Source organism: Peromyscus eremicus, chromosome 1 (genome assembly GCF_949786415.1).
Source record: "Peromyscus eremicus chromosome 1, PerEre_H2_v1, whole genome shotgun sequence".
In the NCBI taxonomy this organism is placed as follows: Eukaryota; Metazoa; Chordata; class Mammalia; order Rodentia; family Cricetidae; genus Peromyscus; species Peromyscus eremicus.
Genome location: NC_081416.1, coordinates 79,997,325 through 80,012,245, shown reverse-complemented (window position 1 = coordinate 80,012,245; position 14,921 = coordinate 79,997,325). Strand labels below are relative to the sequence as shown.

The 14,921-nt window shown below is 47.1% G+C and overlaps 1 protein-coding gene across 2 annotated transcripts in view; it reads left to right on the top strand.

The window, feature by feature from the left end:
• Prkcb (protein kinase C beta) overlaps window positions 1-14,921 on the top strand; it is a 239,535-nt gene that overhangs the window by 61,589 nt on the left and 163,025 nt on the right. For both annotated transcript variants that reach the window (XM_059267354.1, XM_059267345.1), the window contains exons 4-5: window positions 7,212-7,323; window positions 8,030-8,158. In XM_059267354.1, the coding sequence (XP_059123337.1) occupies window positions 7,212-7,323; window positions 8,030-8,158 (241 nt within the window). The remainder of the gene's footprint in view (window positions 1-7,211; window positions 7,324-8,029; window positions 8,159-14,921) is intronic.

Sequence of the window (14,921 nt, the reverse complement as noted above, 5' to 3'; positions counted from 1 at the left end):
GAATACAGGGCAACTGGAAAGAGGAAAGAGATTTGGCTCACGGTTTCAGAGTGCTCACCCTGTGCTCGCTTTGCCCCATGCAGGAATGTGTGGAAGATGAGAACTGTTCACTGCATGGTGGACAGGAAGCAGCATGTGACAGGAAAGGACCAGGTGCCTCTAAGAACACACCCCTAGGGAGCTGGGAGATACTACTTCCAGCTAGTCCCCATCTCTTAAAATTTCCACCAGCAGCAGCTGGGGTCGAGCATTCAGGACTCAAGCCTATGGGGAGCATTTTAGATTCACGCTTTAACAGTAGGGCTGACATTTAACCTGGATCCACCAGCATACCCATGCCAGTTGTGGCATACTGGCATAGCTTTAAACCAACTGGCAAATAGCTACTGAGTCCTCCGAGGCACTGATTTCTCCTCCTAGGTAGCTACACCTGCCTCTCCATGGATAGCTGCAGAGTTAACACCCAATACCCCCAGGCCCTGCTGACTGGCCCTCTTAGTCCATTCTGATTGGTCAGTGGGAAGACCTGTGCCAAAGCCCCTGCAGTTATCTTGACTCTCACCTTTGGTGGCAGGAAACGTGCCTTCTTGGACTGGCTGAAGCGCAAATGGAAACTTTTAGGGGACACGGGAAGGCAATGCAGCATGCCTCTGAGGGACTGGAACCAGGCCTTGTAACTCTAGGGTCATGTGATACCCCATCCCCTTGCCCGCCCCCGCCGGCATTTTGGAGCACACTTAAAAACTCTGACACAGCAGTCTGGAGCTACAAGTGTCCTGGCCTCTACCTGCCTAAGCTGCTCAGCAAACTTGACACGCCAAGTGTTCACTTCTCCCACCAGCTATGTCTCGAGGTGTAAGACACCTCCAACTGAAAACATGGCTGCTGGCATTGACCCATATTGGGGAGATAGCCCTGGGCTTGCTTAGGTCTGGACAGACAGATATCCTGGAGGGCTCTCCTTAATGATGATTGAGTCAAGTACCCTGAGCCTGTGAGTGTAGTTTTAGACCCAGCTGAGTCATGTGACAGGAGAAAGGAGGAAGAAACTGATCAGAAGATGCCACCGCTTGTCTGGACAGTCCGGGGTGTGGGGGAGATGGGTGGGGAGAGCTGGTATTTAAGACTGCGGATCCTTGTGGAAGTTAAGGCAAGAGATTGAGATCAGAGGTGCCTCAAACCTTCAAAGAGGCCATACATTGTCTGGTGAGATGGGTCAGCAGATGACAGCTGACAAGTTTAGTAACTTGATTCATCCCTAGAACCAGCATGATGTCTGGAAGAAAGGACTGCCCTCCAGAGCTGTCCTCTGAGCTCCATGTGCACACCCACACACAAAATAAATACACAAAGGAGTCTTTAAAACAGTGGAGAGGGCTAAGGATGTAGCTCAACTGGTAGAATGCTTGCCTGACATGCACGACGCTCTGGGCTCCCTCTTCAGCATCACATAAACCAGATGTGTTAGTACAAACCTGCAATCCCAGCACTTGGAAGATGAAGTGTCAGAAACTCAGGATCATTCTTGACTATATAGTAAGTTTGAGGCTAGCCTGGGCTCTATAAACCCTGTCTCGAAAAGAAACCATAACGAAGTGAACTGTCCTCCATGATTGGCCTAATCGGCTTTCTTGTGTCCCGTCTGGCTCTAACTTATCTGGCACAACCCTCCACGGGCCGTTTTCCTAAAGCAGCATGCACGTGGCTCCAGGGTATGGTAGATAACAGTGATGACCACAGCCTCGCCACTGCCATGGTAACTCCTTCCCCTCTTGCTGTGTGCCAACTATTAGACAAAACGCATTGCTCATGGAGGCTGGGAAGTCCTGGGCAAACCACTTTACCAATTAGTCCCCCAGTTTCCTCAGCTCTCAAATGGGGGTAACAGATAGCACCTATCTCTAGTGATGAGGGTCAAACAAATCAGTATGTGATAAATCCATGAGAGTACTTGCTGGCACACGTTGTGCTCAATTAATGCCAACTCTCAATGACTAAACACTTATTGAACACCTTGTACATGTCAAGTGTAATACATGCCTTGGGGATATGGTAGGGATTGTGAGAAATTCCCCCATGTTGCTTGCAGTTAAGCGTGGGTGAAATGCAATTTAAACATGCAATTACAATTCAGAGATTGAAACTTTGTGTTGGGGAGATTTGGGAGGGCAGGGCAGTGTTTTTATTTCTCTCTGCAGTTAGAATGTGACTTTTGTGACAGCAGGCATTCTGTCTTTGCTCACAGCTGACTCCCAAAGGGCTAGGGACACCCTGGTCTGTGGCAGATGAATGAATAAAGTACTATTTTAGCTTTATCTGAAAGATGAAGTATTGAGGAATTGAAACTGGGGACTGGGGAGAGAAATCAGAGCATTGTCATGTGAACCCCATCTTTACAAAAGGCCACCTAGTGGACTTAGACATTGCTGTGGGGCTGGGGATATGGGCCAATCAGCAAAGTGCTTCCTGTTCATATGTGAGGACCCGCCTTTGATCCTCGGCAGACGCTGAGCACAGCAGTGTGTGCCTACAATCTCATTACTGGGGAGATGGAGATGGGGAGGACCTGGGGCTTGCTGACCAGCCAGTCTAGCCAAATCAGGAAGCTCCAGGTTCAGTGAGGGACTGTCTTAGTTTGCTTTCTATGGCTGTAATAGAGACCATGACCAAAAGTAACTTGAGGGGGGAGGGTTTATTTCACTTTGGAAATTGCAAACCATCATCATGGGAAGTCAAGTCAAGAACTCATGGCAGGAACCTAGAGGCAGGAACTGAAGCAGAGGCCATGAAGGAACGATGCTTGATTCCCCTGGCTTGCTCAGCCTGCTTTCTTATACATCTCAGGACCACTTGCTTAGGGGTGGTGGCACTGCCCACAGTGAACTGGACCCTCCCACATCAATCATAAATCAAGAAAATGCCTCCCAGACCTGCCTACAGGCAATCTGATGGAGGCATTTGCTCAACAGTTTCCTCTTTCTAGATAACTGTAGTTTGTGTCAATGACAAAAAGCTAACCAGGACAGATAGGCTGCCTCTAAGTATAATGTGAAGAGTGATTGAGGAAGATACCTCATATTGACTACTGACCTGCACAAGCACACCCATGCATATGCACACCTATGCACATATGCATACACACACACACACACACACACACACACACACACACATGCACAAGCATGCCCACCCACATGAAGTTACTCTTTAATATGGGTCCATTTTGTTATTGGAGCAAAGAACACCTTCCATGTGGCATGTCCTGAGGACTAGAGACAGTGATGGAGGCACCCCAGCCTACACACACTCAGTAGCCATGTTGTCCTTCCCTGTCTTCTTCCGTGGGCCAGCTGCTCCCCCCTATGGTTGAAAATGTATGCCAGGTCTTGATCTCACTTGGTCAGAAATGATTGGCTTCTGGAGGTCTCCTGAGAGGACACTGATGTGGAGAAAACTGCAAAACCAACAGGAGTAATCCACAATTAGTTGAGATTCGCTCAGCCTTAGAAGAGAGCAGAGAAAGCCCCTGGGGACTCACATTTTATACATAAGACCTAAGGAAAGTCAAACCCTACCTGGAGCCTAAGTCCTGACCTTTATGACATATCAAAAAGCCCAGAAAGGACCTCAAGAGCCAAAAGAAAAGAGATAGCTTGACCTTGACTTTGGAGTTCAGCTTGCCTCGGCCGCTCACACCAACTGTTTTAGGGCCAGACATGGGGTCTGGACCCGGCAGCCTCCTGAAAGAGGGCTACATGACAGCTTGCCTGTTAGTCCCATGCACCTACTCCACCCACTGGGACAGGACCAATCACCGATCAGCTTAGCTCTCCCCCTCCTTAGAGGTTAGGGGAGAAGCCCACAGGCTGATATTGCTTATGCACAGGGGTTGCTTTGGGGTGGGGTTAAAGCACTCCTTTTCCATTTTGGGGGGAGATGCTCAAGAGGGCACAGTGGGAAGTGTTCTAGAGCAGAGACGGGACTCTTCCTTAGGAATTCAGCGTGTGACGTAGTCTCTTTGCCCAGTAATGGAGACAAGCTCCCAATTGTGAGCTTTAGTTTTCATGCAATGACTTCCAACTCCTGCATTTGTTACTAGAGTAACATTGAGACATTGAGAGGGACAGGTGGCTGCTGGGGTCCTTGAGCACAATCTGGGCTCTGCTGATCCTGCTGCTCAGAGCAGAGTGGACACAGTCTTTCAGACTTGGCCATTCAGGACTCCGTAAGGGCCAATAATGACAGAGGGTTGTAATGTCACCAAAAGACCTGTAACTCATTACGATGATCCAGGGCACAGAAACCTACATGGCCGAGAAGCTTTGAATGAACCTTATTAAAATACATGTTTATGTGTTTACAGATGTTTGCATGTGTGTAGGCACACGTGTGCGGGTTATGGAGGCCAGAGGCTGATGCCCGGTGTCTTTTTCCATCACTCTCCACCTATACATTGAGGCCTGGTCGGTCCTCTCGATGAACCTAGAGTTCACTAGTTCTGCCTAGTTTAGCTGGCCAGCTTGCTCCAGCAATCCCCTGCTGCTGCCTGAGGAGGGCTGGCATTATAGGTGGACTGTCACAGCCACTGACTTCTGCATGAGTGCTGGGATCTGATTTCCAGTCCACGGGCTTGTGTGGCAAGGGCTTTACCCACCATCTCCCTAGCCCCAAGGCACATTTTTTTCCATGCTGCAGAATCATGTTATTATGCATAATAAAATCCACCCAGTTGGTATAGAGACGATTCCACTCACTAAATTTATTCCCAAATGCCACCCAGCCTTCTCCCCACACTGGGCTCTTAATAAACATGGATCTGTGTTTTGTCTCCCTCGTTTTGACTTTTCTAGAACATCATATAAACAGGATTATTTAGCATGGAGTCCTCTGTGCCTGAGGTCTCTTTCTTCACATACACTTCTGAGACTCACAGATGATTTTGGTGGTCAGTAGTTCATCCCGTAATGCTGAGAATAATATGCGAGCCCAGATCATTGGGATTTGCTTTAAAGCCTAAAATAGAGCTTGGGAAGCTCCTGGGGAGTCTTGCTTTATACACAAGGTAGGCTTAGGGAAGTCAAACCCCAACTGAAACCCAAGTCTTGACTGTTTCAAGGTCAGTATATCAAAAAGCCCAGAAGGGACCAAAAGCAAAGACACATCACCCCTTACCCGTTCACACACTGGAGGACATTTGGGTTATTTCTGGGTTTTGAGCCATTGTGAACAGAGCGATTGTGTAACTTCACATGTGGGTTTTCTTTTCTTTTTCCTGTCTTGTTTTTGTTTTTCACGACAATGTTTCTCTGTGTAGTCCTGGCTATCCTAGAAATCGCTTTGTAGACCAGGCTGGCCTTGAACTCACAGAGATCCACCTGCCTCTGCCCCTGCTTCTGTCTCCTGAGTGCTGGGATTAAAGGTGTGCGCCACCACCACCCAGCCACATAAGGGTTTTTGATAGACATGTTTTCATTTCAGCTGGGACTCAGAGATGGGTCATCTATGATAAGGATGTGTTCAGCTTTGAAAGTAACTGTCAAACCCATCCCATATCACACCCAACCCTGCCAACTGTATGGAAATGTCCAGTGTGTTCTCACCAGCCCTGATACCTTGAAATCGTCAATTTTAGTTTTTCAGATTTAAATAGGCGCATGGGTTAGTTTTTAAATTAGAGGAGTCTCCTTGGACAAGCCACTCGCCCCTTGAAAAACAATGCACACTACTTGTATGTATTTGCTTACGTGTTCACATTCTGTCTGTAAGTAGCATATAAATTTTAAGGAGGCACCCGCCCCTGCATCAGTAAGTCATGTGACTAGATGAATGGCTGGAGGTAGAGAGGGACAGCGGGCTACAATGACTAGGCATCCCATCAGCCCTGGAATGGAATTAACTTCAGCGTGTACTGATTCTAGGATGAAACAGCTTTGCCCTGGGGTTGGAAAGAGGGTCTTTGAGGAAGGAAGGACACGACATGCAGAGCAGAGAGTGAGGGAGGGTGTCATGGGTGTGTGTGAACACATTCTGAGGACTGAGAACACACCATGCACCTCGCACTGTATGTGTGTATGAATGCACACAGTAGAGAAGCGGTAATAATAGTGTGATGCTTACACTCACTGCTCACTGTGTGCGGGCGCGCTGCTCGCCACACAGGTTAATCCATTTATTCCTTCCAACAGTCTTAGACTGTAATGATAGTCTTAACACTGTCATTATATACATTTTATGGACAAGGAAGCTGAAGCAGAAGGAGATGAAATAACAGAAAAACAGCACTGGGTTAAGCTCCGAAGCCGGGCCCTGTCTCCTCTACACCTCACTGCCTGGTTGTCACGGCTGTGCTTATTAGTTAAGGGACCATGTTAGCGGCTGTAATCAATACATATTAATAAGTACGTAGACCTCCAGATATGGTGACCTGAGTAAGACAGAAATTAGGTTTTTCTCTCAGGTATCAAGCCCAAAAGAGAACATCCAAGGCCATTAGACTGCCTTTTTCTTCTCTGTACGGCTCCAAGTTTAGTTCAAGGTCATCACCTACATTTTCTCACCTTCCAGCCAGTGAGGAGGGAGAAAAGAGCCAGGAGGCACATCCGTGTTCCTTTTAATGAAATGATCCAGAAGTTTATACTTCCCATTGGTCACAATCTAGTCCCATGGCCACACCAAGCTACGTGGGAAGCTAGGAAGTCCAGTCTCTATGGCGCAGCGTGTCCTCTGCTATGATTCAAGGGCTCTACTGTGAGCAGGAGGGATGGAAGCCACCCTCCCTGCCACAGCTTGCAGACTATCCTCTGGACTTTGAAGTTTGTTCCCTAGGGGATGAGGAACTGTCAAATGACCTGTAAGTGGGAATGCTTTGTGGTTAGACTTGGGCTTAGATCACTCCAGAAGACTGTTTGGAGAATAAAGAGATGGGAGGAGATAGGAGCAGGGGGCCTGTGGAATGCTGGGATTGGCAGGTTGGGCTCGTGAACGCCTTTTGGAGATGGAGTTTGACCAATCGTCTGTCTTACGATGTACTCATCCACCTGACACCACTTGTCTAGGGCTGAGTCTGCGCACAGTGCTCCAGCGATGGTCTCCATAGGCACGGCAGGACCCAGTTCAGTCCTTGAGGAGTTCTCCAGTGGCATTCAATGCAGGCTTAGTCCTTGGCTCCCCTCACTGACAGAGGCCTCTTTGTCTGTTTCTCTTGGTCTTAGGACCCCCGGAGCAAACACAAGTTTAAGATCCACACCTACTCTAGCCCTACCTTTTGTGACCACTGTGGATCGCTGCTGTATGGACTCATCCACCAGGGCATGAAATGTGACAGTAAGTATTTGGTCTCCCGGGGAATGTCTGCCCATGGGGAAATGCCACAGGAAAGGCTTCCATCCTAATGGCTTAGGGTCCAAGTCTGCACTGTGTCCTCCTGACCCCTGGGGAAGACCGGCACTGTTATCTATTGCCCTGTGCTGAGCTCTCCTCTCCATAACAAAGTGGGTCAGCTCGTACCCTTGCAGAACACTTCCTATAAGTCACCTCCCTGTATTACCCACTCTCCAGGAAACTCAAACTACTATATGTCAATATTTTAAAATTGGGAGATGTCACACTTAAGTCCGGGTTCCTGCTGATGTTAAACATGGGGCAGTTCGACAACATTGTGTAAGCATTCCTGTAGGGTCTACCAGGGCGGATGTGGCTGTGTCCTCCACATGGCCACCTCCACATCTTTCCTCACTTATAGGGGGCGTGCACTGGACAGTTGAGTCGGGGCTTCAGATTCACTGGGGTATAGAAGTATGGAGGCACCGGCCTCAGGCCATACCCTTGGCCTTCAGGGAGGATGGCCACGTTCAATTTCTTTCATGCATCAGGGTTGAGAAAGATTAGGAGAAATCCTTTGATTTGATGCTGACAAGTTGGTTTGTTCTCTGCTAGGGGCAACTGGTTCCAAGGTTGGGGAACAGGAAGCCCCCAGCCTGAGCCACCCTGGACCAGCCTGAGCCATGTTCCCCTCTCTCTGTCCTCACAGCCTGTATGATGAACGTCCACAAGCGCTGCGTGATGAATGTCCCCAGCCTCTGTGGCACCGACCACACAGAACGCCGTGGCCGCATCTACATCCAGGCTCACATTGACAGAGAGGTCCTCATCGTTGTCGGTAGGTGGCTCTGGGGCTGCTGCACTGGGGCCGGAGCCCCTGTGTTCCCTGATCGTGGGGGAGGGGGAGGATAGTGTACAGGCAGATTACAGGTGCGTGGAGGGGCATGATGCTGCTGCTCTGTTCCAGCCCCCAGCGTGGCCCTTTTCAACGGTGAAATCCTCAGACTGTGGACCCTCAGTGCCACGTTCTCAGAACCTTGTGCTGGCCTCAGCTGCTGAAGGGCCACCTGAGCCCCTCAGGCTTCTTTCTTAAAAAAAAAAAGAAAAGAAAAGAAAAGAAAAGAAAAGAAAAGAAAAAGAAAGAAAAGAAAAAGAATGTGTAATTGGAATATAATAATTGTATATATTTGTGGTCATAGTGTATTTTGACACATGTACAATATATTTTGACACATGTACAATATAGAATGATCAATTCAAGGTAATTTTCATACATCTCTGCACTGTCTGAGCATCTGTGATTTCCTTGTATTGAGGAACACTCAAAGGACTGGTCATTTCTTTTTGTCCTGTCTCTGTGTGTCTCCTGGAATGTGCAGTCCCTGTGCCCTTATTCAGATAGCCGAGAAGGCATACTTGCTTCCTCCCCAGACTTTTCCAATGGGAACATAGAGTCTTGATGACCAGCACCAAATCTGGAAGAATTAATGTCTTGAAGAGGAAAGGGAACTTTAGGGAACTCTGTGGGGCCTTCTTCTATGTAGTTGATTTTTTTTTTCAACCTGGTAGGAGCTATGCTGATCACAATAATATTCTGCATACTTATTGTGTTTCTGGACCATTGCATAAGAAGGAGAAAGAGTACAATTTGCTGAGGGTTGGAATACATAAGGGGCAGAAAGGAGGGTCCGTCCGACTTTCCGTAGTGATCATTCATGATGCACAGACAACATAGGAATTCATCTGGACTGGACTGGCAGGTATTTACCCACTAGTCATGGTAAAACCAGCACAAAACTAGACACAATGACATGAACATTTGAAGGAATTGTGTCTCCCAGGCTTGTGACACAATCTTATGTAACTAATTTGTATAAACAAGGCATCACCATTTCATCACGGAAGGAATTGATTTTGTAAGTTGGCCTGATTCTGAGACCCCAGAACGGTTTAGTAGCATTTAGTACTGAGCCCTGGCTTGGCCAGGGGTTTGCCTAAACCATATAAAAGTTGAAAAATATCCCTGTAAAATATAACTCCTTTTGGGAAGGGGCCATTTGGGAAGCCTAGTGAGTTCTTAGAGAAGGTGGTTTTATCAAGAGGCTTTTTCTTTCAAGGAGAAGCCAAGGAGGAGGCAGCTGTTTCCCGGTGGGATGCTTGTGGGATGGGGGTGAGGCACAGAGATACTACCAAGTTCAAGGGAAGTCCGCCCCATCCCCTCACCATTGATTACCCAGCCTCCAGTGCCTGAGGGATAAAACTGAGGCTCTGCTGCCACCTAGTGGCCAAAACGGTTACCAGGAGCAGCACATTTGTAGCATGTTTCGATCCCTTTCAGTCCTCAAGACTGTCTTGCCAAGTATCTGTTATGTTCATTTTATGAATGTGACAACTGAGATAGAAAAATGATACTTCTCAGACTTCTCACCACCAGTGATACCAAAATGGTATCTAACATGCACAGGGCTTTTGAATATTATGTAATATGTTCATCATTATGTGAAGTGCTTACAGGCAACATCTTGTTTAAGTACTGCAATACCCCAAGGAGGTGAGCATTATTCTTCTACCCATCAGGAAACAAGTTCAGCAGGTGCTCACATTTCCCAAGCTAGGTCCGTTTGACTCGAAAGCACCCTCCTATATGTACCAAGTTACTGTTTTGGCTCACATTTGTTCCTTTGCTCAATTCCCCGTTTATTTCCCTTCTGACTTAGCAACAGTAGCTCTCAGGGGCATCCCCTGGGGAGTCTTTGTGATGATTTGAGGGTACAGGATCCTTTAAAGTGCAAGGTCAGATGCTGTGCTTAACCATGCCAGTGACTGTCAAGCAGTCCTGGGATACATCTGTGACATTTGTTTTCTAGGGCCACAGCAACAAAGTACCACCGACTTTTACTCCTGCAGAGTCCTGGAGGCGGGAGCTCTAGGCCCAGGATCAGGAGTGTTATTCCTTGTGCAGGGCTCCCAGGGACTCTGGTCTACACTCTGCTGGTTGCTAATGGTCTTTGGGGTTCCTTGGCTCTATTGCTGTATGTGTTTTTCGCTCTGCATCTGCTGAGTTAGGATACCAGCCATTGGATTGCAGCCCACCGCAACCCAGTATGACCTCATCCTCACTTGAGCACATCCATAGAGATCCCATGTCTATATAAGGTCATGGTCACAGGTGCCAGGATGCAGGCTTGGACTTATGATTTGGGGGACCACAATCCAACTTAATAATGGAAGATAGAAAAGATGGGGCTCCCTTAAAGTTCAGGTGGGATTTTCCATCGTCAGGGCCATGATAACATTAATTAAGTAGCTGTAAGCATTTCAGTGGTGCTATGTCTTTCTTCTAATTGTGGGCTGTGAGATCGCTCAATGGACTGGTGGTGTTGCCCTCACAGGCCAGGAGAGACTTGGACTTGGCAAAGCTGCACAGCTTGGTCAATGTCTCAGAGCAGGGGTTCACATCTGGGCCACTGTGTCACTGTGCTCTGCTAATATCTCTTTCCCAGGCCCGGCCCAGGCTGTGCTCAGCATGGCCTTGTTTATTGATTCTAGTACTAGAGTAAAAGGTTGCCTGGGGCCTCCTCAGCAATTCTGCACCAGAAGTGGCCTTGTGCCTCACTTCATACAAACCCTAGAAGCATTTGTAGGATTAGAACCTTCCATTGGCTGCCAGCCTGGGACACTGATGTCAGACCTGGATGTCACAGGCTATTCAGAAATCCAGCCTCTCCCTGGGTGTGGAGTTTTCGATCTCCCCTGGCTACAGAAACTCAAGTTGTCTATCTACTTTTGTAGACCATGATCAGAATGAAAATCTGGCCAGTTCTTTTCCTGACCTCACCAGTGGAGTTCCTAACATCTTCAGAACATCCAGATCTGACACGGTGGTGCCACTGTCCATCCCCTGTCTCCCCAGGAATCCTCTAGATGGTGGCCCTGTGCATGCTTGTCTTTGCTATGTTTTCTCCTCCGAGCATTTAACTCTTCTGCAGAGCTCAACTGATTTTAACCCCTGACCTCCCCATGCCTTACTCACTCGTGGTATAGTGAACTTGGACAGTTAAAAATTTTGTGTTGGGTTTGATTACTTTCTGCCTTTAGCCCCAATATGGGAAGAGTAGGTCTTTTCTTTTGGTTCACGACCCATCCCCAACCTCTGGCAAGGTTGACATCACTACACATCTGTGGAATCAGAACACCATCAATGATCCTGTTAGATGTGAGGTCTCCATATATAATCCTTGCACCGGTGCCTTCTGAAGTTGGAATCAGCAGATATTCTGTCTCACACTATTCTTCTAAGAAAACTGAGCACACAGACAATCCTCAGTGTCTCATCCAATGTCAACAGCAAGTGATCATGGGACCAGGATCCACCTCTTGGACCCACGACCATTTTGTTCTCTGAAAAATGTAAAGACACAGAGCAGTGGCACTTCTAGAAACATAGGAAGCCATGGTGACACTGTTGTGCCAGTGACCTTCTGAGAGAAGACAACACCATGTCATAAGACTAGATCAGAGTCGTGTGATGAGCCTGAAGTTAAAAGTCTGGGTGACAATATATTATACAGCAATATATTAGTAACAGTTTATTATTCAACCTCGTTTGATTCATTATCTTCCCATAGACAGAACTGACATTCCCATCTCATACATTATGGCTGTATTCTTTTCTAAATTAAACTTTAGGTTAGTATACAAAGCAATGAGTTGCATTAAGTACAGCCACTTTTTCTTTTAACTTGAGAATTTTACACATTCATGGCCTGTGCTTTGATTAAGTCCACTCCATTCCTGAGCATCCAATTCTTCTCCCCTGTGGCCTCACCCCTACTTTTTCTCTCAACTTCAGGTGCTCTTTAAAAAACAAACAAAAACAATCCACCAAATCCACTCTGTGCTGCCTGCCTGTGCCTGGCTGTGCCTGGCTGTGCCTGGCTGTGCCTGGCTGTGCCTGGCTGTAACGCCACCTCCTGGTGAACCGTAGCCTCTCCAAGGCCACATTGCTGAAGGAAAATGGTTGTCTGTCCCCCAGAGCCGTCAATTTCGAGTGGCTCCTCAGCTAGAGGTGGGGCTTTCATGAGCCCCTGTGACTTCCGTGCTGGGATTTTGGCCGACATGATCCTGTGCATATAATCACATCTGCAAAGTATCTGTCAACACGAGGACTCTTAGCAAGATGGAAAGAGTAAAACAAAGCAAAGGAAAAACAAAAACAAAACCCTGAGGGTCCTTTACATGGGGTTCCACAAAGGTGCCTTCCTTCTAAGGTCAATATGGTAGGACAAGATTCAAAGACTTGAGAGCATACCAGGGTGTACACTGTGCCTAAGGGATGTGTGGGAGATGGGGAAGTAGTTGGGGTGATTAGGTGATTACAGTTGCTGTAGGTAGTAGGTGAGATAGCTCTCCAGGAGTTCATTTATTCATCCATCCATCCATCCATCTATCCATCCATTGGTCCATCCATTCATGAAGGACCCAAGTACTAGATTGGCTCCAAGGATGCATGAAATTTGGCCTCTGTCTTGAAAGGTCTCATAGGCTATCAGGAAAGGTAGACACAGACTTCTATGTGGTGAGTCTTATGATGGTACCATGGGAATTCCAGAAGGCTCTGAAGGTCCTGATGGAAGCCATGACTGAGTTAAGCCTCTTATGGTATGGCTGTTATCTAGATGGGGCAAAGGGATGAGAAAAATTAGTGTGAGCTAGGTTTGCTGAGCACCTGCTATGCAGATCTTTTCCACAGGGCAGACTGAGGCATGCAGTGAAAAGGGATTGGGGATGGTGTTATTACTCGCCTTATAAGTTATTATATAAGTTATTACTTACAATGTGGCCCCCTCCTCCAGGCCATCAGAAATTAGAGTCTATAGATTTTTATCCATTCGCTTGATCTCCCAGTCGTTACATTGTTAGGCATTGGGTTTCCACTATTTTTCAAGCATATTCTGGATTTTTCTATTACAACAGGACGTAAGTTAGGCCTGTTTGCCTAGACAGATGTCACAACCTGAGGCCTTACCAGTTCCCTGAGGTTGCTGGGGTGTCTTCCTCAGCCTTTTCCTTCCATGACACAGCCAGGCTCTCCATCCTCTTGCCAAGTTAAAACTGACTTCAGTTCGTGTGTTTTCCAGGCACTGTGTCCACAAAGCTCTCTCTTTAACGTGTGTTATTCCTCATACCTCCTAAGTTGTGGGTATTTGAGGACCTACGGGTTGTATTTACTTTCTGCTCAGCCACCTACTTTCTTTGAGATGACTGCTTGTTTGAAACAGAGGAGGGGGAAATGGAAAGTGTGGTGAAGGAAAAGTCTACCTGGGTTAATATTCTAAAATACTACCCAGCCAGACTTGAACTTCAGGATGTTATTTTAAAAAATGACCGTGAACTAGCTGCTCATGACCACAAGGGGGCAGTCTCTGACTCCAAAACCATTCATCCACAGCACGACCCTTTTAAAAGGCGATGCTCCAGTTTGAGCCCGGCATGGTGCCTTATTCCTGTAACTCCAACCACTTTGGAAACTGAGGCAGAGGATCACAAGCTCAGGGCCTAACTGGGCTACAGGATGAGTTCAAGACTAGAAAAGTTTGAGAACGTGTCTCAAAATAGAAAAGGAGGACTTAGGGTACAGGGGCATGCATACATGACAAGATGGCTTGGTGAGTAAAGATGCTTGTTTTGAAAGCCTGACATGAAAACCACAGTACCATCATTGTCTGTAAGGAAGGGGCCATACCACACAGCTGGGATCTGAGGCCCAGCAGAGGTCTCCACACACGGCAGGACAGGACCGGAGAGCCAGCCCTTTGCTCATTATAGGCTGGATACTCCATATCTGAAAAGTGTGGAATCAGAAGTGTTGTAGATGACAGATTTTCCCAATTTTATAATATCTGCATAACCACAATGAGATATGTTGAAGGTGGGACCTGCATAGACGCTGGGGTTCTTCCATGTCTCACACACCTCATCACACACCCTAAATGCTATTTTATTCGATGTCTTTAATGTTTCAAGCTGTGGCACTTTCCATTTACAGTATAGTGTGTCAGTGTGGTGCTTGAGGACACTTTGGGGTGTGAGGAATAGGGGTGCTCAACTTCTCCTAGTTTTCCATTTTCCCCGGCATTTTATTATGAAGCATTTCTATCAGCCAGCAAAGGCAGAAGAATTTTACAGCAGACACCACGCATCCATCTCCCAAGATCTCCCATTGCCAGTGACCACACTTGCCTAATCATGTTTCCATCTGTCTTGCCTCCCATCCACCCATCCATCTTATTTTGACACGTTTCAAAGCAAATTACAGGCATCCATTTATTTCTTGCTAAACCATTCACCATATGAATGACAAACTCAAAATCAGAATTTATGTTTTAACGTTTGAAGTGGAATTTACATATTATCCTATACACATCTGAAGTGTCCAGTCGCTGAGCTTTGACAATTGTCCATGGCTCTGTCATAGCCCCATCCATTTCACCCTTGATTGATTGATTGGATGGTGTCACAGAGGTCACTGAGGATCTAATAAACACTGAATGTTGACCTTGGAAAAGTGCTCTTGTGTGTGTGTGTGTGTGTGTGTGTGT